This window comes from Aythya marila (assembly GCF_965140915.1).
Source record: "Aythya marila genome assembly, chromosome: 4".
Lineage (NCBI taxonomy): Eukaryota > Metazoa > Chordata > Aves > Anseriformes > Anatidae > Aythya > Aythya marila.
The window spans coordinates 50,110,131-50,135,275 of NC_139045.1; the positions used below are offsets into that span (position 1 = coordinate 50,110,131).

At 36.4% G+C, this 25,145-nt stretch overlaps 1 protein-coding gene across 6 annotated transcripts in view; it reads left to right on the forward strand.

The window, feature by feature from the left end:
* The window catches only part of CORIN (corin, serine peptidase), a 144,862-nt gene that overhangs the window by 29,097 nt on the left and 90,620 nt on the right, over nucleotides 1-25,145 (forward strand). For all 6 annotated transcript variants that reach the window (XM_082760360.1, XM_082760359.1, XM_082760358.1 and 3 more), the window contains exon 4: nucleotides 12,489-12,699. In XM_082760360.1, the coding sequence (XP_082616486.1) occupies nucleotides 12,489-12,699 (211 nt within the window). The remainder of the gene's footprint in view (nucleotides 1-12,488; nucleotides 12,700-25,145) is intronic.

Here is a 25,145-nt window from a genome sequence, read left to right on the forward strand (position 1 = left end):
TTTCTTTCTTTTCTTTTTTTCTACTGAAGATAAAGTATCCAGCAACTGCTTCCCAAGTCAGACCACCGGTTTGCATCTTCCCAATCCCTAGTATCTCAAACAGTGATCTAATAAATCACTTTGTCTTCTATCTCAATTTATGTTTAATTATTCAAATAGGTTGGAGCAGACCAAATTATATTAAATGTAATAAAAGAAATAGACTCTTGGTAGATGAAGTGTAGCAGTAGACCCATGGTAGATATTTAGAGATATTTATCTTGTTCTCAACAAAAAAATTAAAAATGTTGCTAAAACATGTTTTTCTCCTGAAGCGAAAATGGGTTTGGTCTTTCAAATTGGTGCAGAAGAACAAAAACTGTGGTCTTTTAAGTCCCAGGCCAGTCAACTCAGCTGTGTTTTTTTTTTTTTTCTTTTTTTTTCTTTTTTTTTCTTCTTTTTTTTTTTTTCATACAAATGCAAGCATGAGCAAACTAATAGGGTACTTATTGATTTTGTTGGTGCTTCAGGATGTTTCATCTTCTAGCAGTGGCTTTTGTTTCTTTATCTCACCTAAACCTTTTTTTTTTTTTTTTTTTTTTTTTTTTTCCACTTAAAATTAAAGAAACAAAGTGGAAAAAAAGCTGTTTCAGAATTTTTCCATTGTGGTCCTCATTAAAAAAATGTATTTTTCCCCTAGTCAAAATAATCACTAGAACCATTCAGGTTTTCTTTTCTAGCAGAAATTCAAAACTAAATTTTCAGTTCACATGGAAAAATTAGTGATTTACAAGACAAGCACATGGTGAATTTCCACTAAATCCAACAGCAAGAACCTGATTTTCATCAGTTTGCCTATTCCACCACTGTTTTTTCATGTGGTATAGGTATAGCTTGGCAAGAAAACCATTAAGTTTCTGCTTTACAAGATATACAAGCTGGCAGTGTAATCAAAAAGGTTTTTAGATGAGATTACTCTTGATGTAGAATTTCTATAGATTTTTCACTGAAACTTATATGCATAAGGACGAAAAAGTTAACAAGCTTTTAACACCTGGTGCACAGGTGTTAAACACAGGTAACTGGAAGCTTGCCAGAAACTTTAAATACTTTTGTGAGAATTTTAATGAGGTTTCTAATACTTTCATAAATTTACCTCCAGCTAAGCTTGTGACTTTAATTCCCCTCAATAAATTAACGGCTCCTTATTGCAAGTATTTTGTTTGTAGATGATCGTCTGTCCAGATACACTCTGATGAAACAGTGCTCTGTATAAGGTATCAAAGAGATCTCAAATATCTGTTTGAATTAACACTGTAATGAGTACTATGAATTACTATCACATCCACCCTACTATTCCATTTTGACTTACTTATGTATTTTTACTCTTCAACCTTTCATCCACATGCTTTATTTTAGAGTGGGAAATTCCCTTGTTGGAAATAATGACAAAGTCAGCTTTGTTCCAGTCTTTAAATGACATGCGTTTGCTTTTAGAGTTGATGTGTGTACCTTTAAAACATTTACATGTAAAGAACAGAAGTAGTTTCAGCTTTATGCCTTTCACTTTTATGCATCCATTGCAGTTTTTTATACTTTGTTGCTTGTAGTTTAAGCAGTTGGTTGTCCAACTGTACAAGAGGCTAAGCAAGGAGTCTCATGCCATCCTGGCATGAAAATTCCAAGGATGGGAACAATAAACACAAGGTGTATCTTAAGATAATTGTCTGAGAATTGCAGCCACTGGCTTCCTTTATAGGCCTATAAGCTTCTCTAAAACCCTTTAAAAAGTCAATTATGTGGTTACTTCGGCAAAAAAGATGTTGTTGATGCATGGTTGGTTCTATATTGTGATTGCCGATCACTTAATTTCAAAAGGTACACCTTAACAGCTGGTAGCCATGTGTGCTTTTATTTATTTTTTTATTAAAGTTGATCTCCTTTATGCTTCTCCATGGTCTATTATGGATTGCAGTACATAGGGTGCAGCCAGATGTGGAGATAGAGCCATCATCAATATAAAATGGTAAGATCCAAGCTGCTGTCCAAAAGGAAGGTCAAAGCACTGATACAACAGAAAGAGATTAACAGTCACTGTCATGCTTCACAATCATGTGAAATCCAAGAATAACATAATGAGTAACATGATTTGAAAAGGTAATGAGGATGGGAATTTGAAAAAGTGATAAATTGCCCAATAAATTATTTGGCTACTATTCTGTACACAAAATATGTTTGTCTCCCCTTCATTGCAACTGACAGTTTAAAAATCATAATACTCTCCTATGAAATAAAATAGTAGAAGTTCATACTAGAAACTGGGAAAAACTTTTTCACCAGATGGGTATTGGATGGGTTCCAGTGGAACCCATTTGCCCACAGAAGCTGTGGGATCTCTGTCCTTGGGTGTTTCCAAGACATAGCCAGGCAAAGCTATGGCTGCCAGCGTGCTGATGACAATCTCACTTAGAGAAGCAGGTTGGCTGGAGACCTCCAGAGTGTTCTTCCAGCTGGTATTTCTATGATTGAAAGGTTTAAAAAAAGCATTTGCACATAGAGAGTGGTACACATTTTGAATGGCTGAAAGAAGTTTAGCATAGCATTTTGTCTGACTACATTTGAGATAATTTGTCCTAATTTTTATAGGGAAGCTTGTCATTGCTCTCTATGTAACCAACATAGAGAAGTAAACAAAGAGCTATAAGACACAGCATTGAGGGAAACTATCTGTAGTTATTATTGGAATTATATAAAAGAAAGAGTCTTTCAATCCTAGAAAGAGCAGTTGAAATACAAGTATTTCAAAATCTCAGTTTGCACAAGTAACTTGGAAGCATGATGTTCTTAAGGTTTAAATACAACTGAACCTGTATGCAGTTACAGGAAACTTCAAGATAGTTATATTAAGCTCTTAGACACCTGTGTATAAATCTAGTCCTTTTACACATCGAAACATTTTACACAAAGAAACATCCATTGATGTAGACAACTAAACTAACCTGTTAACAGAAGCATTTGAACTCCAATAGTAGAAACAGAACTGGTCCATTACTGAATATTTTAAAAATGTGATGCTCAAAAGAAAATTCCATCGATACAGACAAGAGAGTGAGTAGCAGCCCCTCAGAATAAAGAAAGGGCCCAGGAAGTCATACATCATGTTCTGCAACACACACTTTGCCAAATGTGCAATCAAATTCAGAAGATCTAGGTTGCAGTATTTCTGTCTGAAGCAAATTGACTTTTACAGACAATGGCTACCTATGCCATAATGAAACAATCGCAGACATACTTTTGCAAAGCATAGCTGTGGGAATTTTCCATACAACTTTTGTATGGAAATTTGTTTTCCAGCTGTGGGAAAACCAACAGTAATCTGTTAGACTGATCAGCCCTTTGTTAGCCTGTTAAGTTTAGTCCTTCCTAAGCCAGATCCTTAGTACAGCAGGATCTTAAGTTCCACCTGCAAACTGCCAAGCAGGAAATTGCAGTTCACAAAGCATAGGTTTCACATACTTGCAGTGTTTTGCTTAGCAAGTGAGGTACTGTGTTCTGTCCCTAGTTTCTAGACAGATTTCACAGGCTTACATAGGGTTTGCTGCATTAGTTTTGTCTGAAAGTGAGATGAACATCAGTTATCACTGTGAGATACAGTCGGAAAAAAGGATCCTAATCTCCTACCAAAGAGATCAGAAGAGCAATCTGTCTATTCTTGAAAGGTAATTAACCAGAGACAACTGGGACAGCTCAAGTACACCTTATTACTATGCTGTCCTATTCAGAGCCTGTTGAATATCTCAACCATTGTAAGTCTTTTACAAAGCACTGATTTTTTTGAACATAACAGCATTGGCACACAATTAAATGTTGTCAATTAGGCTAGCATTTGTTTTCATTTATTGAAAATGCTTTTGTTAAAAAAGAATCATCTGGATGCCTGCCTTGGTCCTGTGGAAGCTACCATTTTTTGTACCCCTCCCCCTCCCCCCCTTTTAATAAATCCTGTTAATAATAGCAAAGTAATGCCTTTCTCCAAACAACAGCAAAATGCAGTCCAACCTAATGTGCCATGGAAAATAGTCTGTAATGATTGATCTAATCCTAAAATTAATTTAAGTTTTGTACCTTTTGCTTATTTAATGGCAGGTTATTTGAAATACGTCTCCAATTTCACTAAGGAATCCTGTAATTTGGAAGTGTTCATTAGGAAATAGTTAATCAAAATACCAGATCAGGAATATAGGCCAGCTCACACCTCATGGGGGTAGGTATTCAGCATCACTTTTGGTTGATGAATTTACCTGCTCTCAGCTGTTCCTACCTAAGGGATTAAAGAAGCAAGTATGTGCCTCAGCACAAGAAGGGCAGTGTCTGAAAGCACTCAGGTGAAAAAAGCAGAGTTCCAAAAATGAGGTGGCTTGTTGAAGAGTCTGGTCACTCATTCCTCTCAAATTGTAAAAGTCATTAGCTGAGCTAAGTTATGTGCAGAGCGATTGTTCTCATCTAGCCTTGGAGTTCGACTTCCATTTCAGATCTGCTGTTCAAAAGCTTGTTTCCCTCTTCCCAACACACGTTTCTTCCCAGGCTCAACTTCACTCCCTTTAGTGTGATCTCTCTTTCTCCTCACAGAGGGGTGGTGAACGGATGCTACTGTCAGTCCTAACCAGCTTCTTCTTGCTGCTCCTTCCTCCTCACACCTCTTCCCAGCCCCAGCACGGGGTCTCTCTCATGGGGGTCCAGCCATCCAGAACAGCTCCCGTGCATGTTCTCTATGGGCTGCAGTTCCTTAAGGGAAGCCTGCTCCAGTGCAGCTTCTCCATGGGCTGCAGTTCCTTCATTGCTCATCTGTCTGCTTTGGCACGGAGTCAAAAAGTAGGCTGCAGTGTGGGCATCTGCTCCACTGTGCACTGCAAGGAAATTCCTGCTCCACAGTTGTCTCTGCCATGGGCTGCAGGGGAATCTCTGGTCCGGTGCCTGGAGAACCTCCTCTCACTCATTCTTCTCTGACCTTGGTGTTTGAAGGATTATTTCTCACATAAAAAAAAAAAAATAAAAAAAAATTGCTCTCATGCGCAGCTTTTTGCCCTTTCTTAAACACATTTACCCAGAGTTGCCACCACCTGGGCTGCTAGGCCCAGCCATGCCCTGTGGTGGGGCTGTTGGAGATGGCTGGATCTGGCTGTCTCTGGTGGGGGGAGCCCTGGCAACTCCTCACAGAAGCCGCTGGCAGCACCCCATTGCCAACACCTTGCCACCTATGCCTAATGTTGAGAAAGCTGAAGAAAACAGGCATAGTGATCCTTGCCAACAGTGCTCTTTCTAGTAGTAGAAATGTTGGTATTTCGCCCTCCAGAACAAGTGTATCCTTTTTGTTTTCTTCAACAGTGTTATATGGATGTGTGCTGTTCTGTTACAATCAGTTGGCATTTTCCATTATGTACAACATGTGCCGGAGGAGAACAAATATGCAACTTTTCTATGAGTGTGGAAAAAATGTGAGGAAGGGTCTGAGAATGCGTTCAGACTGCAACAGAAACTTGTTGTACACCCTCAGCAGCCAAGCTCTCCATCCCGTCAGGAAATGGAGACTGCTGTGAGTTGTGGAAATCATGTTTTCAAACCAATGTTAATGTGAAAAAATTGGGAAAAAAAATGAAGTGACTGTGCTTCTGTTGTGAAATTGTTGATTTAAACTGTTGATATTTGAACTAAGGAGAAAACAATGTGTAGATTTCCCTGCTGGGCTGATTCCAAAGGACAGATTATAGTTCCTGGCATCTGTTGAAATGGGCCAGAAGAAAGTCACTTGTTGAGGCACTTTTCCTGAGTTATGGGAAAAACATCTGAAATGCAATATCAGATGTTCAGTCCCAAGTGGAGTGTACAAGAGAAATTCGTAGCTGGAAGGAGGCTAAGAAAATCTATCTGTCTTCTGTTTTAATTGAAATGAAAAATGTACCAAGATGTCACAGTGAATTAAAAGAGGTATTAACATTTTTGCAGACAGTAATGAATTTTGGAAAGATTTCTGCTGAAAAGACCAGATTCAAGGTGGGATGCTGTGCTCCTTTCATCTGCAGCAAAAGCCCATGATATACAATAGCAACAAGACTGACAAGGAAAAAAAGGCATTGCGTAGCTTCATATATAGAATATGAGACTGTGAAATCAAGCAGAATCACAAGACCCTTTTAAGGTCTGAAGAACATGGCAGTTTGAAACATTGATTTGATAAGGATCATTCCCATATCAAGAAATCCACAAATTGTTGTCATAGGCAAGTTAGAGAGGTTTCTAAGTTAGAATGGATGAGCTTGTTTTGGTTTTGCTCTTTTTAATGGGTTTCTTAGAGATTTTCAGGACATTTAAAGATGAGATTTCATTCTATGTTAGTAGAGCTTTTGCTATGAAAGAGCCAGATGAGTGTTGCCATTTTTTCCTGGTTTCAGCAGAGGTGAATTCACTCCCTGAGGCAATGAATTTGTGGACTTCAGCTGTGGAACTTGGTACTTAAGTATACTAAACTAAGTATATAGGTATATATACTTATATATTGGTATATATATATATAGTATATAAGTATACTAAACTAGAATACTTAGTATTCTTTAGCAAAGCAGCTGATGATTGCTGCTGCATTGAACACTGTCTCAATTTCCATAAGCTTCTTAAAGACGTTCTGTGAAAGTTGCTCTGATTAAAAAGATTATTTTCTAAGTGGAGTATCAGCAAGCTTGACCTGGGATACAAACTTCAGGCTGCTTACTTGCATCTTCAAGTGCTCTCATGTACCTTGTTATGGTTTATGTACCTGAGACAGGTTTGTTTTGCAGATGTGCTGTGGAAATTTTAGTTAAAGAAACGCCATAGCCAAGATCTGGACCAGTTTAAAGTAGCTTTAACTGAAGGCATTATTTGTAATTGCACTGCATTTATAATTGCTGATGCCATGAGGAAAGATTTCAGTTTTCCTCTGTACTGCAATTTAGAAAATAGATGCATGCAGAATTCTGAGTTGCACAAAATTTATACATGTGTTTTTAAAGTCGAAATGTTCTTTCATTCTTATCAGTCAGGAATTGGTTCTGGTGGTGCAATTTATTTTTTCCTAATCCTTTTTAATGTTCTTTGTGGTGCTGGGCAATGATGGCATATTCTGCAAATGCACTGTTTCAGAGGCTGTGAGCAAGCTCTGTTACCCACTGGTAACTAACCCCTTCTCTGGTCCTAGGCAAAATGCTTTTGCTGCCAAAAAGCTATTTAACTCAATGATATAATCTGAATGAGCTAGTTATTTTTGTCCATTGCATGTCAGGAAAAAAAAAAAAAAAAGTGGAGGAAGTCTGGGGAGAGGAACAATTTTGTATTCCAATTGTGCTAAAACCCAGAGCTGGTTCACTGCATGGCCTCAAAAAAATTGAGTGAGGAACTACAACCTGACTGCTACAAGGAAGGCTGAGTGCTCTAAAAGGAAAGCAATCAGTCAGGCATAAGCTGCAGTTCCAGTGTTGTTTCTTTGAGGCTGCCATAAACATTGCTTTTTGGGAAAGAATGCAGGTGGTTATTTTCAGGCAGCTCAGTTCTCTGGTCCAGTTCTCGAACAATCCAAAAAGGGGAGAGAGAAAGAGAAAATGTGTTTTTTAAATTATTTTAAGCAGTACTGAATGTCAAACCATGGACTTGTATTGCAATTGTTGTAGAAGGAAGACCTTTTGTTACCAGTTTGGTCCATTTGGCAATAGCCAGTGATAAGCAGAAAACTTTTAATTTAGATGAATGTCAAAAATGGCCCATATAATTAGGAACCATGCTGCTCTGATCAACAGCTTGTTCACATGTTGTTATTTCCATTCACTGCTCTTTTTTTTCCCTGCCTAGGTAATGCCAAAAATGGTTCATGTACCTTTTATTCCCCATAATTAACAAATCTTGTTACTTTTCTGGAGAAAGTAAGCAAATAGGTGAAGGCTTTCTGACACCTCTTTGGCATTTCTCTTCTTTTCTGGTCTTTACCTTCTTTTACCTGCTTGGTTGGGAACATGCTTCATGTTAGTATGTTGCACCATCAGTCAGATCCAGTCATGTATGTGATTAGTATTCTGGCACTGAAGAGAAATATTGTTTATAGAATGCACTTAGCCTGTACATATGGAACAGAATTTAGCAATTTGGCAGGATAGTTAATGCATTTTGAGGTTTACTGCATTCTTTTCTTATTTCTGTGGCCGTTTGTCAGTGCAAGATTTTTTAATTATTCAAATTTTCAATTTTATTTAAAAAAGGAACACTGCTATTCATACTATGTATTTTTTTCATTATCTGTTTAACCTTTTTATTTAAGTACCTACTCCTCATTAAATAAGCTGTTCCTTTTGTTTGCATTTTAAATGACCTTTCATCTGCTTTTAATGACCTTTAACAAAAAGTATTCCTTGCTCTGTAGTGTTGCGTCTACACCAGTGTTTGCCAACATACTGAGCAATTCTGTCACTCAGCAAGCTTGCCTGTCTGAAAGTTGTCTCCTACCTATCATAAGCTATCGGGCTTGATGCAAGAATTAATGGAAGGGCTTTTTTGATGCAGATGATCAGAATAGAAAATCTCTGAATTATCTTTTGGTCTCTGTTTAGGGGAAATAACCTTGCTGTAAAGTAGTGAGTTACTCAAAGTGTGACCAACTTAGGCAACTGTGCAGCACTTGAGGGAAAATCAGCAAATGCAGCAAGGTCCCCTATAAAGCTACAAGGCAGCGGCTGCTGGCTGCTGGGTTAGAGGTCTGTGGCTGCCTTGGCAAGGGCTCAGGCATCTGTTCTCTGCAGCTCTGTACAATGTAAGTGAGCCAGTGGGGTGCTTCTCCTGAGCTAATTAGTACTGCACTGAACTAAACGTCTGAGAAGGCTTCCCTGAATTTGCCAGAGAAAGTTCTTGAGAGTGTAGCACATGTTGTTCCTACTGCAGTGAGAATCTGGGATGTATATGATGACACTGTGATAAAACAATTGTTATTGCCCTGAAATTACATGTTTTGACTCAGAATTGTGGAGAGTATGGACTTTGTGTAGTTGTAGTTGCACTACAATTTATACGCTGGGTGAAATATGTAACAAATAGAAGAGGTGGACTGAGCACCGGTGTTTAAAATACCAGGTTTTAAGCCAGACACCTGCTTTCCCGGAGAGTGTTCTAGGATACAGGCATGCCTGGGTGAATACTGAAGTGATGAAACTTCATGGAACTGAAGATGGACCACGAATGATTCTGTTACAAGGGGCAGGTCCTGGGTTTAGTCCTTTCTTCCATCTCTCTTATTTTAAAAAGGTCTTCTAAAATTACTATGAAATTTCTTCTTCTTGGCCAAGAATGTTGAATTCAGTGCTGTGTCAGAGCACTTGTAAAAGGTCAGACAGCTGGAAGGAACTTTAAATTTTCTCTATAAGGTTTGTATGAATTTTAAAAGATCCACAGTAGCCCACGTACATGATGTAAGCCAAAGTGTCAGATTCATGGCACACACCATGGCAGAGGCTATTATGCCATTATGCCTCAGGAGATAGGTGGTGATTTTGTGAATCATTCTGTTGAAATTCCACTTGTGTAAGCACTATGTGCTCCCCTTCCCCCTAGTTTAGGATAATTTAATTTATTTAAATAACTTCAGTGTGAATTTTTTGTGGGTGAAGGACACTCAGAATTTTGCATCAGTATGTTTTTGTATTGCCACAGCAGTTACTGAATATGTAGTCCCAGCCTCAATGAAAGAATGTAGGCAAGAGATGACTGTGAGGATGTTAGCGGTTTAGAGAATGTTTGCTGTAAGTGCTTCAATATTTTTAATCTTTAAATCAGAACATTTTTGTTTTCATGTTAAGTTTTTCCAAGCAATAAAAATGTTACCAGAAAAATAATCTTTACAATACTAGTAAATGGCAATGAGTTTGTTGAAGTTCTAAATAGAATGCAAAAAAATGGAGAGAGGTTTTAAGTTTTTATAGCAGATCAAGATATGTTGCAAAAGTCACAAAGTGAGTTGTCTTTGAAGCAATGATGGATCTCTAGTGTCTTTTAAAAAGAAGCTATTTGTGATTCTGAAGTGAATATCCTTCCCTCCACTTTTTTTTTTTTTTTTTTTTTTCATCTTTTTTACTCTAGATCTGTGAAAGCTATTTCTGTATCTCCAGATTTTGATCTGACAGCCTAACATGCAGCTTTGATGATTATCCTGGTGGTATTTTCGTAGAATACCTGTACAATTTCAGAGCTGGAGTAGCACTGAAAGTCATTGTCATGTGGTACCAACTCACAGTCACATTTGAAAACTGCACTCTGCAGTTTTGAAAGTTCTCTTAATTTGGAAACTCATCACTTTTTTTTTTTGTTGATCTTCCATATTTTACTGTTAATTGTCAATGGAGAATCTTGCCCTGAGTTTAAAAGGGATACTTTAAAGGAGGCTATAGTGAGGTAAGTTTTGGTCTCAAGCACCAAGTGATAAAACAAGGGGAAATGGCCTTAAGTTGCATCAGGGGAGGTTTAGGTTGGATATTAGGAAAAAAATCTTCATTGAAAGGGTTGTGGAACAGGCTTACCAGAGAAGTAGTGGAGTCACCATTGCTGGAGGTTTTCAAAAAACATCTAGATATAGAGCTTAGTGACATGGTTTAATGGTGGGTTTGCCAGTGCTAGGTTAAATGTTGGACTGGATGATCTTAGAGATCTTTTCCAACATGAATAATTCTGTGATTCTGTGATTCTATGAGTTATATAGAAAAATATGATTCCTGGATGAACAAATCAATTACTCTCTGGACTGTGGGAGTGAGAAGAGACTGTGGTAGAAAATGGGTGTACGCTGGTGCTAAGGAATGTTGTTGGCAGTATTGAAGGTGTGAAAATCTTAAAATGGGAATTTGTGGACATAATTTTAGCTAGATTAAAATAAGGGGAGACACTTGCCATTATTGCAGTAGAGCAAAATTAAATTCCTCAGTTTTTGTTGAGACTTCTGGAGAGGTAGAAGGCAAAAGAAGAAACTGCATGAGTATACTCACCAGACATCTGAAAAATAGCAATTGTTTTTTACCAAGTCTTGATAAAATTTGAAACCTAACTTTTTTTTTTTTTTCTTCCTATCAAAAACATTACAATTTGAAAAAGCTTGAAAGCATTTTTTCTTCACTCTGCTTTGCTTCCCCTACTGTTGCATGAGGATGTACTACAGATTAGTCCATAGATAGCAGAATTTGCCTCAAGCTCATTTGGACAGTGAAGGCTTTGTCTATACTATAAGATGAAGGGGAGACAGACTTGCTGATCTGTTAGAGCTTCATTCTGTCTGCCTTACATCCCCAAATTTTATCAGCTTGGGAAGTGAGGCATAGATGTCCCAGACAATTCTTGGAAGAAGCCAGTCCCAATTTGTCTGATGATGGAAAGATTCTACCCTGGTTGGTGTCTATGTCCAGTTTGCTCAAATAAAGAGAACAGGAGTGCTAAAGCTTGAATGCTCTCAAGAGTTTCCCTCCTTCAGAAAACTAGTGTTGGGATGGTCATTTAGCATGAACACAATGCTTTTCAATGGGATTAGTGGCAGAGTCTGGTCTTGAGAATGGGCTGAGGTCCCTGCTTATTGTACAGGGTGAATACTCTCTGAGTTTGAAAAAATTATGCCAGTCTGACCAGATGGCCTACAAAGGCCTTCATCAAATCAGGGAGCTGTAATAAATATTAGGTTTATTAGTTTGTTTTTGATGAAAATTCTTAAACTGATGTAGGTATGTAAAACTCACTCAAAAGAACTTCATGTAGTAAATTAGCCTGGTGATCATGCATAGCTGAGGTGGCCTACTGCATATGACAGGACACAAACAGCGAAAGGTTGCTGTGGTAGACTGAGAATGGGACAATGACAGTTTAGGACAGCGTAGGTGTTCAGCCAGTAAAACAAGATAATTCCACACTAGTAGGGTAAAGAGGAAAGACTGTGAAGGGAAAAGCATCACAGTGGGAAAATAGGTAAGCAAGCTGATGTTTTTGACAGGAAAGTTGCAAAATAGTGTGGTACCAGAAGAGCAAAAAGAAATTTTGTGGAAATATTAAAAATAGAACAGCTTTAGAATCCAACAACTTATTTTTTTTTGCAGAATTTCCATGCTTAGTTTCAACCAAATTTGGCCATGTTCAGGCTATCCTTATGGTGTGTTTATCTAACCAGTGTCAGAAAGAAAATGTTTTTGTGTTATTTCTCGTACAGTTTTGTAAAGGGTTAGATAATCATAAAAATACCTGAGATTAGTTGCTTTTCCAAGCTAACCTACTAAGCTTCTTCAGATTCCTTTTGTTTTTAGACAATTATTTTTGGAAATTGTTATAATAGCATTATGGAATGCCATCTTATCCATGAGGTAGAGGCATTGCTTATATATGTACTGACTAATCAATTCAATATATACTTTGAAGCAACTGTTAAATGGTGATACTTCTATTCTAAATATATTGTTTTAATTTCACAGGTGCCTGCATAAATATCACCAACAGCCAGTGCCAAATGCTGCCATATAACTACACCACTCTAACTTCAGTTCTTTCCATTGTCAAAAATATTGAAATGGAAAAGTTCCTGAAGTTCTTCAGCTATCTCAGTCGTCTCAGCTGCTATCAACACATCATGCTGTTTGGCTGTAGTCTTGCTCTTCCTGAATGCATCAGTGACGGTGATGACAGGTATTTGGAAACAAAAATCAGTCAGTGACTAGAGCCAATTGTGGTAAAATACTCTCTGTCTAATCAGACAAGAGCAGATCCCAACTAAGCCTATGTCCTTCTAATTACAAAACTGCTGTCTGTCAAAGCTATTCACAACATTTCTACCAGGATAAGCCAACTGCAGTAAAATTCTCTTTAAAAAATATTGCCAGTATACAGAATGAAACTGTGATACTGGGATAGCCAGGTTTGTTTTCTCAATAAGGGGTCCAGAATTCTTGTACCTTATCTCTCCAATCTGAATGGTCCAAAATGGAATGCTTTATAACAATTTAAATGCATTGGATATTTAAAACAATGACATGAAGTGTGGTGGATCTCATTTAAATTAAAATTCAGCAAGCAGGTGAAGCAGATTTTTAAGTCAACAGTCAGTCATTTCAATACTTTTTGATCTTTTCCCTAAGAAAAGTTTATCTTTTAAACCCGTGTTATGGTATGAGATTAGCAGGATGTATTCAGAGTGAGATAAGACATGCTTTTTAAACTTCCCAGTTTGATTTCTGCATTTACATAATTACACAGCATTACTATCGTGTGCATGCACTTTTTTCATTGAGTTTGATTTGAAATAGCATCAATGAGTTTAACAGTGCTAAAATCAACATATAGTGCAAACAGATGATGATGATGATGATGATGATGATGATGATGATGATGATGATTATTATTATTTAAACAATCTTTCTGTTGTTTCTGAAGGGGGAAAGAGTGAGGGGAAAGTTCTTTCTCCTCATTTTATTACCTGTAAACTTCAGTGGAAGAGAATATGGCACTTGAGCAAGCAATTCAGTTAGCATAACAAGAACGAAGAAGCTGAAAGCTGTTCAGTTTAGAAGGGATAGAATACTTATGAAAAAGCAGTTTTATGAGAAGAGGTAAGCTGATTTGTAATGTAGTTGCTACTGATAAGTACAGTCCCAGTCCAGGCAACATATGCCTGCCATTTCCATCACACCAGAATGATTCCTGGATCAGTCAGTTAAGCTCCCTAAACTGACAGAAGGTTAACCCAGAAAAAAAAAAAAAAAAAAAAAAAAAAAGGTGAATAGGTGATTATATGGATAGGATTGGGGTGGAATTGGGGTGGAGGTAAGACAGCATGGGAAAGAGTGCAATCAGACTGACCAGAACTCTGGCTGAGCTGTTTAATCCAAATTAATGGGCACCTGTGTGCCCATGTTTACCAGATTACTGAGAAATATTTTCCATTAACCCTCTGTAACTCATTGCATGATTAATTGTAGTTCCACCCCCCAGTATTCCAATAATATAATTGTTTCAGTTAACATACAGCCTAAGCTAACTGAGAAAGAAATCATCAAACAAGAAGTCATAAAACAAAATCAGAAAAGTGGCTTCAGGTACTAAATTGATACATGTACAGGTTAAACAACAGGAATAGCCACTTCTCTGTCACTAATTCAGCCCTGTTTAGAATTTGTCTTTCACAAGCCTTTTGAAAGTGAAGGGTGTGTGTCAAGGGTACAAAGCTTATAACACAAATAAATGGAGTAGAGAAAGGCTAAAAGTTTTAGCTTTCCTTTTCCATTTCTTTGCTGAAGATACCTTTATTGTAGGGATTATGTTGTGACAACTGCTTTGCTAGTTTAAAAAGAAAAAAGGATAAAACTACAGTTTGGAACACTCAGATTTTTGGTCTCGTTTTGGGTAGAAACCAAAATATTTTGAAATTCAAGAGTCGGGGTTTTTTTTTTTGTATGTGTGTGTTTGTATATGTGTCTTACACAATAGCAACTTTCTCCCATTTGTTTTTAATGTCAAAGCTGGGACTGTATTTCTGCCCCCTGTATTCTGGAGGTCACAATGTCTCCTTTGATTCTTATTTTAAAACCCTTTTTTTTTTTTTTCTTTTTTCTTTTTTTTTTTTTTTTTCTGGTAACTGTTATGGGTACTTCAGGCTGATAGAGAAGAAAATCCAATGCGAGAGTGAAAATGATGCAGGATTACATTAAAATCTGACTTCACTTTAAGTAATCATAACTGTCTGGAGTGTGTCATGGGTAACACTGAAAATGTAGGCTGAGTGGCAATCACAGGAAGATCTGTAAGAGTGGACTGACAGAATGCTGGTTTGTAAAATCAAGTTTGCTAAACCTGAGTTGCTGTAGTTTATCTTCTGCATTTTTTTTCCCCTAGGCAGTTGACTGACTGATTTTAGTGATTTTTTTTTTTTTTTTTTCTGGAACCTAACTATTCCAGGCAAAGAAGTATCTTTCAAAGCCAAGAATAACAATTTAAAGAAGTGTTATATCTTTATTTGGGATGTGACTTCCTATATTTTTGCCCACTGATCTTAGTTTTTAAAACATGATTGAATTAAGTGTGATTGGATTTTATTCATTTTTGAATGATCTGCTTATAAAAAAAAATGGAGGGCTTTTGTGTCTGTCTCATGATTTCTTTCTGTGTTCACTTTTTATAAATATTTAAATGTTTTGTGGAGCCATTCTAATGTCAATACTTGGTGAAAAATGAACCTGTAGCAAGAGGTTTTGCCTTTACAGAGTATTTATGGAATCAGACTATGTTTTATTTTATTTCAATTTATTTCCTTTCAATTTGTTTCCTACTTGTATTTGACAAGCTGTACAGACTTTAACATCTCAGACTAAACAGGGAATATACAAAGAAAAAAAGTTATGTCAGAAATTTTGAAGTTCATTAGGATTTATTACTGTACGATCCAAAAGATGAGATGACAAAATAAGTGCATTACATTTTCAGAATGTGAATTCAGTCTAGGCAACAAATGAAACAGATATAATAACTGCATAAAATTGTTATTTAACACCTTCTAGTCCCCAGTGATAATTCATCTCAATGAGATGAGTCAAAAGCAGATGAAATTTGGGAACTCTGTCAGTAACTCTGGGGTGACTCTGGAGAAAACCCTTTGTTGGTATGAAAGGCCCTTGGAATAATAAGGTACAATCACATTGTGTGTGTTGAGCAGAAGTACAAAAGGAAGAGACAGGCCTGCTGGACAGGGGCATTTGGCAAGTATTAGGAACATACTCAAGGAATCTGGAGAAGCAGAAGAGCCACTGTGGAAAGACCCCGAGGATAGCAAATAGGGATAGATCCCTGTGCTGTAGGCCTTTTTTGGAAATATTGTTGCTTTTAACACAGAATCACAAAACATACACTAATAGGCAGAACAGTTGTTACTGACATCTGTAATTCCTCCAGTGAATTCCTGCTGTCTCATTCTAACTGGCAGCACATCTCTGATAATATTATCTATTGATACTTCCTTGTTTTGTAGTGCAATTGCTTCAAATTTATGTAGAGCATAAGTGACAAATGCTGCCTACACAGTAGAAAACAAATGAAACTTCTGTGATGCTCAGATGTTTATTCTTAGGTATTGTTGAGAGAATCTGTTGGCAGCTTCAGCCATGGGAGCAATAATTACAACAATGTGTTACAAGAAGCAACAAGAAGTGAAGTTCCAAACACTGATCTTTGGCATCCAATGCGCTGTCATTACACAGCTTTGCTCTGATGTTTTAATTTATGTCTGTTTCACATTTATCTTTCATGTGTTTGTAAACATTGTTTTCATTAACACTTGAAGGAGATTAAGTTTCTGGGCAGGGAGCAGCTTCAGTGTTTGTGTAACACCCAGTGTATCTAGGTACTGGAATTTCTGAATACTTCCACCATCCTTTTGCTCTTAAAAATCATTCTTCTGATTACTACAATAAAAATGAGGTGTGGCAGTCAAAAAATTATATAAAAACTTATTTTTCATTCTAGTAACTGGATGTACATTGTTAGCCCTATTGTTCTAAGACAACGTATTGTACCTTTAAAATGCTACTTACAGTAAAAAGTAAAAAATGTACTTACAGTACCTTTAAAATGCTACTTCCCAGATTGAAGTTTGAAAGGCCAACTAAAATCTGTGTGTGAAAATACATGGGAAGCTGAAGTAAATTAAGAAAAAACTTTTATTTGCTCATAATTTGGATAGTAAAGAGCTCTTTATTTAAGGGATTATGACACTTCCTCCTCCTTGGGTGAATGGAGGAGATCTTTCCAACATGACTTCAAAATCAGATGTACAAAACCATTCTTAACACTGGCCAGCAGCATTTCAAAGAGGACATGACTCTATACTGAAAACTGACATATTAAATTTATTGCTGTGCTTAACTATTGACTTCTGAAAAGTTCAAGGTAGTAACTTTGTCCTTTTGGGTAGTATTGGTCTGCAACCTATTGCCACTAAACACTTCATTTGTTGTAAGAAAAACCTGCTTCTCAGATCTGTTGGTTATCATAGAAGATTTAAGCTAATGAGTTTTAGTTTGCCATTGGGAGACACTAGGAGTTCTTCTAAATTCTTCTAAAGCAGAAACAAAAGGTGGAGTAATTCCACTAATCCTCTGTGTAGAGGATTTTTCCGTGTTTTCCAAAAAGCAGAGGAAATACCTTCCATTGATAGATCCCTAGAGTGTTAAATCTGTGGAGGTCAAACTTAATTTAAGCTTTGCCAAGAAAATAGTATTTGAGCAAAGCAAATTAAATAGGGTAGCATGCTCTCAAGGGAAAATTCTCGTGCAACTTTCATTTCTGCATCTGTTTATACACTATGCTTTTTTCATGTCAGACATCTTTGAAAACAAAGTTATGAAATGGTTGGTCTTAAGTTAGGGGTGAAAGAGTCCATCTGAGATCACCTTCATTCTAAAGTAGAAAGCTGTTTAATGAAGAGAGGATGTTTTTCTCTGATTTTCTGACTCTCTCTCTTGAAAAGGAGTTTGTCATGTCAGTATCTGTATGTACAAATTTTTTGGTGTGCAGTAACCTCCATGGTACAATAAGAGTAGTCAGCTAGAGAGTCACTGAAAGCCAAAGGAGGCTGCATGATATGTTAGGGTTGTGGGGAAATTAACAGTGAAAATTAGGTTAATAATTAGGTTAATAGAAAAAATATCCTTTGAAGAGGCAAGGATAGTGGGAAATAGCTCAGTGGATTTTGTGTGTGTGTGTGTGTTTGTGTGTTCATTGTCTTCATTGATTTTCTGTAATTTGTAAAAAGGGACAAAGTTGAATGTTTCATTTTCAATATGGACATAAACTAGGATGTAATATTACGTCCGGAAAACAAATCCAGAAATGCATGGTGTCTTTTATTAAAAGCTGACAACAGTTTAAAACAAATTTGAAATGAAGAAAATTTCTTTCAAGTCTTCTTAGAATATGGAAAAGAATCAAAATTCACAGAGCAAGGGATCTCTATCATGTTTTGTGTAACACATGGATATGATCAGTGACAGGGCTATTTTCCTTCTCTTGCCTTTGTCAACTGCACTCTAAGCTTATTAATGCTCTTTGTTCCTCCTGTTTACAGTGAAATTGATTTTTATTTGCTTTTCTTTTATTGTAGTGCACAATTAGAATCTTAAAAACAACAAGACTATAAAAGTATTTCTTAGAATTGATAGATACTTTTAGAGTATTTATTAGCAAATGTTAACACATTCACATAGAACTTGTTCGTGTAGATGAGAATTTTTCTTTTAAGGCTTTGAGTAGGAAACTATCAGCATACATTTAAGTCAATTTCTACTTTTCAAAGTCCATAATGTGTTCATTTTTTTATGAACTGTGTATGAATATTTTTATGTTTTGATAGGTAATCCTACACTGGCATGTTTTAGTCTTGCTTTAATCTACCTAATTTTGGTAAGAAAATCACATAAATATGTCAAGACAAAATAGCAGCTGTTAGGAGCTCTGGGTAAGCAGTCTGATAGGTAACCTGTGACACTGCTGCTACACTAGCTTTTTGTAATGTATTTGTGCAAAGATGTGAAATTATAGTTGCAAAATTTTGCAATTCTACAGCTTGTAAGAAATATTTAAATTTCATTGCTTCTGAAGACGCAGTTTCAGAGTCACTTTTGAAGTAACTGTATTGACAAACCCTTCTGGTTTATTTAGAATCATTTAGAATCCCTTGTCAGAATCCCTATCAAATTTGCACTGGTTTAATTTGAATTACTGATACCCAGTTTAAAGTGTTCAGCTACAGAATTGATGACAATAAAGTAACAGTGCTCTGAGGAAAAAGGTGGGATGATTTCCTCCTACTCCCCACAGATTTGTCTTTTTACTTCTTTCTCCTGGCTCTATCATCATTTTTCATGCCATGATCCAAGCATGTTGGTGGAGGCTGTTTTCAGATGTTTATAAAGTAGCTACCAGACATTTCTTGAGTTTGCAGTCTGCCTCTTTATACACCATGGGAATGGCTTCATCCTTTTTATATGCTTTCTTTTCGTTGGTGGCTCTTTAGAGCAGTTAACGTGACTCAAAGAGATTATTCCAGCTAGATTTTTGACAATAGTTTTCTGTCAAAGAGATCCATCTACTCTGTTCATCAGCCGTGAAACAGAAGACTTCAACTTTCATATCATGAGTAAATCAGAAGTGGTTTTCAGTGGATGAAGTGCTTTCTAAGCAGAATGTTTGAAATCACATGTTTTGTTTTAGATGTTGCCATATCTTGTTTTTAAGCCCTCAGGAACCTGATGGGCTGATTAAGTACAAGAAAACACACTGTCTTAAAATCTTTCTATAAACAGATAACCAAGTAATAATCCAGCCCTCAGTTTTAAAATCTAGTTGTGGTTCATGTAAGCACAATTGTGACCACACAACCTTGGAGATTCAGCTAATGAACAAGTAATGAAAACAAAAATTAGAAAGAAAGAGTGCGATAAAGTTGTGAATGCTTGCCCACACAGATAATGTGCTCTGCCAGTGTTATTCAATTTTGTGTCCTTCATTGCTGATTTAAAGCATTCTATAAAGTAAATTAATGTAACTTGTACTGTTTAGCACAAAATTTGAAGGACACACAGGGTATGTTACCTGAGAAAGCTTAGACAAATATAACAACTGCATACATTTATTATTTTTTTTTCTCTCCTTAGGCCCTTTGTAGCAGTCAATATGCCTTCTGGTAGCTGTAACTTCACCAATTGTTATAATAATTGTAATGGCATGGTCTAATTCTTTCAGAAGTAAACTGTTGAGGATAGAGTTGCTAATGGCAGATGGTTGATATGCCATGTATTAAGAGAAATATTTAATAATGTGTTGCCTGTACAATGTACAAACCAGTTTCATGGCCAGTCCATCCTCAAACTGACTATGCACTAATTCGAGGTGAAATAGAACTGACTTACTGCAAGAAGAAAGTGAAATGGCTGGCAGGTATAATGCACAGGGGAGAGATTCAAAGTAGCAACACTGTTTAAAATATCTGTCAAAAAGCACTAAACAGTATCTGTGTACTTTTGGAAATATTTATGTACAATAACAGACGTCAAATACAAAGTTGTGGTTGAAACAGTCGTGGTTGAAACCATGTTGCACTAACTGTGCTGAACATACCTGAATTATTTTTCTAAATAAAAGGACAATAAATCAACTTTTAGTTCAAACAGAAAATTTAAAAAGTAATAAATGGATGTATATGAAAAAATAAAATCTACAACATGCAGATTCAGAAAGTGACATTGCACAGGGAAATGAGTTACAACATGAATTACAAGAAAACACACCCTCAAGCCCCAACTCCTGCTCTGATTAAAACTAATTGATCAAGAAAGAAAATGTTATTTTTACTGTCACACAACCAGAACATGTTCTTCATGAGATACAAATGAGACATTGAGTTGAGGACCAGCTGGTTTATATATGACTTCAAAGAAAGGAATACTCACACATGTCTGAAAGATTGACATTGACCATATTGCCAAGAAACACATGAAGAAACTTTAAAATAAAGAAATATAATGTCACAACTGTTATAATGTAGTTTAAATCAGTGTTGCATATTTATAACAGCTTTCTTCTCAGTGCAGCTTGTATTACTCATAATTCTGCCCTTTATGAGTTATTTCATTAGTATTGTGTAATTGTTTCATATAAGGCAGAAAAAAAAATGTGCTAATGAGAAGACTACAATTGGCATTGTCCTTCAGAACTCAGACCTTGAAGTCAACATGTGGTACTCATCTTAGGACACATTGTTACTTCATCCAAGGCTGAGACAGCATAGAGGTGAGAAACATGAAGTTCGTCCTTCTAGAGGGTGCAAGGGAAAGTACAGGTAATAATGTGGGATTGATCAAAATGCCTATATTTAAAGTTCATTGACACGTTTTCATAGAAGACTGTTACCCGAGATGTGTATAATTAAATAAAAAAAAATAAATGCACCAGTTACAATTTTAATGCCTCATATCTGCCCTGGGCACAAACAGGAAAAAAAGGTGATTTGCTTATTAAAGCATTTCTATCATCACCAGGATTTTCCAGTATCTTCAAGTGTTTGAGTATTGGAACTTGAAATTTGGCAGGGAGGTTGCTCTCATAAGTGGTAAGCTCTGTATCATGGCTCTTGCAGGCTAAGATAAGGGATGTAGAATGGAAAATTTATTTACTTTGGGGTAACGTCTGCCATTTATTGTTTTTATAAAGATCTATGGATAGAAATTAACCCCCAAATTTGGGCTTACAAGTCTGAAAAATTGTAGCTCGCATGTTCTGTGTTGACAAGAGAGTGACAGTGAACTCTGAAAAGTTTTCCATTGGGGCATGGCTCAGCCAGTGTTGGAGGGCTCATGAAAGACTCTCCGTGGCATTGACCCTCCTGGCAACTGGGGGTGGCACTGGAGCCAGGTTGCAGGCTCTTACATAAAAGGGTCTGAAATAGTCTCTCATCTCAAACTCTTTTACAGTAATGTGCCAGTAGATGGCAGATGCAGTGTAGGGGAAGGACAGATCAGGGAATATATAGGGAAAGCTGGTCAGAAATTAAAAGCTGGAGAGAATGTTTTCACCCATTCAGAGAACCATCATTTTCCTGCCCATACACAGTGGCTGTACACAACTACTGATATGTATAGTTTGTGGAGGACAACTTGATGTACAGAAAGTGATTACTTAAGAAATTAATTTAAAAATTAAAAGCTAGAAAAGTAATCTAGAGATAGACAATGGCATCCTGCATTGACCAAAATGATGTTGGTGGTTCAGTGGGTGTGAGGCTAACTTTTACCACAGCAGGCACCATCAAATCTGTCTGCAGTGTTTCACTCTCTCCACAGGTCTAATGTACTGACCATGAAAACTTTCCCAAATCACAAAATAATCTTCTGTCAAAGTGTGTTGGGAGGAGTTAAGGATGGAACAGAGTTAAAAGTTTATCAAGCTGAGAAATATTTTTCAGAACAGTCTGGGCATGGGAATGTCCCTTTGAAAACATATTTCACAACACTGCCCAGGGGAGTTAAGGGAAGGAGGCAGAAGAGGAAATCAGGAGGACTGGTTATTTTATGAATGCATATTTTACTGATTGATTGCCACCAGCCTGGTTGGCCTAATGATTTTCTGTATGTATTGTCTATTATAAGCTGTAGTGTCTGGTCTCTAAGCTGGTTTGTTGACTAGGGATCACAGGTCTTTCTCTAATGCATACAATATGTTATTACAGATAAATAAATAGTGATCATTCAAGTAATTGAAATTATTATTTACAACAAATCATAAAGTGAACATGGCCTTTTGTTAATATTTATTTGACAATTTATTATAGAGAAACAGACTTTGTTTTTACAAAAAGAGATCTATTTCTTTTAATAAATTGGAGTAACTGTAACACATGAGCTTTCAGTAAAACTTTGTATTTTCACAAACATCGTGGGAGAATTAAGACTGGTAGTTCCCTGTGAGACTTTTGCATGTGGACTCAAAACCACAAACATGTAGTTGAGGGAACATTTTATCTCTACCATAACCCCTCTAGTAGGTATGAGTACACCATTTGTGCAGAAGTTAATAAACAAAAAGGTTTTGGATTGAACAGTGTTTAAAGGATACTCTGAGAATTCATGTGCTTTTCAGCTCATGCTTAATCTCTTTTAATGCTCATGTTATTAACAAATACCTTTTAAACTATCAGCAGTAAAAAAAAAAAAAAAAAGTAATGAGAGTTCAGCTAGAAAGACATACTAAATTTTTTGTACTTTTGCCTCTCCTGTGAGAAGTAATTGTTCCTCTGCTGGAGCCTGCAGTGGTAAAGCACCACTCTACCTGCAGGCTGAGCAGCACAGGCAAGTTAGTCACAGGATCATGCAGGTGGGATGGCCCCTCTGGAGCTCTTCTGCAACCTCTATTTAGATCAGGCCCAACTTTAAAGATAGATCAGATTGCTCAGGGCCATTTCCAGAGGTTCCACAACCTCTCTGGTGACAATGTTCTGGACCACATATTAGATTTCAAATTGCAATAATTTGGCAGTATTGCTGAAAGAATCAGTTTTATCCTCTTTCTGTACTTGTTTTTCTCCAACTCAGCATTTTTGAGGTATGAACTTCTAAGAGTGGGGAAATACCCATAGAGTTAAAAATGTCACATATCTGTTCTTTCATCAAACTGCACCTTCAGTGAGATTTTATTCCATAAATATCCTGAAGAGCAGGACTGCACCTTAATACATTGCCTCTGTCCATGCCTGCTGCTGGCACCAGATAAATTATGGTAAGAGAGCCATAGACCTGCCTGTTTATTTTTAAAATAATTGGTCTCTGAGTAGCAGTAAATAAAGACTAATCAAGATGGAGATTTTTAATCATCTTTTCATCCTTCAGTAGATTAAGCAACATGTCCATACTAAACTTGATCATTATCCAGAAAAGTTTAATTTATAGAGCACACATGACTGAATATTGAAACTGGGCCAAATATTGCAGTAATTGCTGGGTAATCCAATATCTTCTGGTTTGTCAAAGCTTCTATAAATTCTCCTTAGCTTTTTAAAATCAGTATGCAATTGTCTTTTAGAATCCTATTAATTTTGAAATTATTGTTGTTCTGTGTATATATCCAAACATATACACTATAAATGTTTAGGTGGAGGATTACCTAAACTAAGCAAGTGAGGTGAACTTACATTTGTGGTGTTTTTTTTTTTTTTTTTTTTTTTTTTTTTTGTGTGTGTGTGTGTTTGTTTGTATGTTTGTTTTTCTTTCATATAAATGAAAATTATTTAATATGCAGATGAACCTACTGAACAGATTACTCATCTCTAACATATTTAGAAACTTTTAAACTGCTGTTTATATGGGTAAATATAATTGTACAGAGTTATATTTTAATATTTTTAATCTATTTGTAAAATTTCAATGACTAATCAGTATGTTGAAACACCTTTGGAAAAAATGAACCATACATGTATATTGAACTTTGCTATAGTTACATTTGCAGAAATTTACATACTTGTACTACTCTTACCTGATGGCTGTATATCAGGCAATAGCTACAGGGGATGCTTAGGAAGTTAATGATTTAGATATGGGTTAAGGAATACAGAGATCAAACTGAATAGTTCACATGTGTATAAAACTTCATCTGAAAGTCCTCAAGAGCTGTTTATTTTTATTTTTAAAATGACAGTCACACTTGTACAAATCATAACAACAGCATAAATTTGTTTAGCCATGGTTAGCTCAAGTAGTTCTCAGTCACAGGCTTGTTAAATTCAATTAATGACCCCACTATCATTTCCTTGAAAAAGCAAGTCAGCAAAACATACTGCTTTCCATTACAATGTGAGGTCATCATGTATGCTCCATTGGACCAGTGGGAGTAATTTAAAGCTAATGAGACAGAATCACTGCTTATGTTACTTTTCAGTGTAATATAATTTTATAGTGTATTGTGTGTTTTCTTAGAAAGTAAATGAGAAGTTAACTCAGCATCAGTCTGAATAAATTAAATGGCTAACATCAGAAAATAGGTAAATCGATACTCCATTTTAGCTATGTGGCATTTTACAGGTTTTTAGAGATATTTTTGGAGCTTAATCACCCTCCATAGGAAGTAATTTTTTTTTATTATTATTATTTTTATTTTTTCTGGTGCTTTCTATGTTTAGGAGCCTCAGTTAAATCAGTTAATACCTTTGCCCAAATGTAACTCAGTTAATAAAACTTCTTGAATAAGTGAATTAATTAAAAATGAAAAGCTAACAAAGTCCAAAGCCCTAAATGACTGTTTCCAGTCACTTGCCTTGTCAAATGCCCTTCATTTAGGGAGTTTCTCAAGCCCCAGTCAAGAGGCAGTGATGGCTACTGTGGTGCTCTTGCTGTGCACTTTCTCTCCTTATCAAAATAGATTCTGTGTAAAAAAGAAGAGTATTTTGGAATGTCTTTATCTGAAGAAACATTTCAGGTCCCATAGTAAACCTTTAATTTGACAGTACAAGGTGCAGAACTAATAAGCAGCAGCTCTTCCTGTCAGTAAGAGGGACCATTTGTCCTTGGGTTTGTACACAACCAACTATGTGCTTTCTAGTG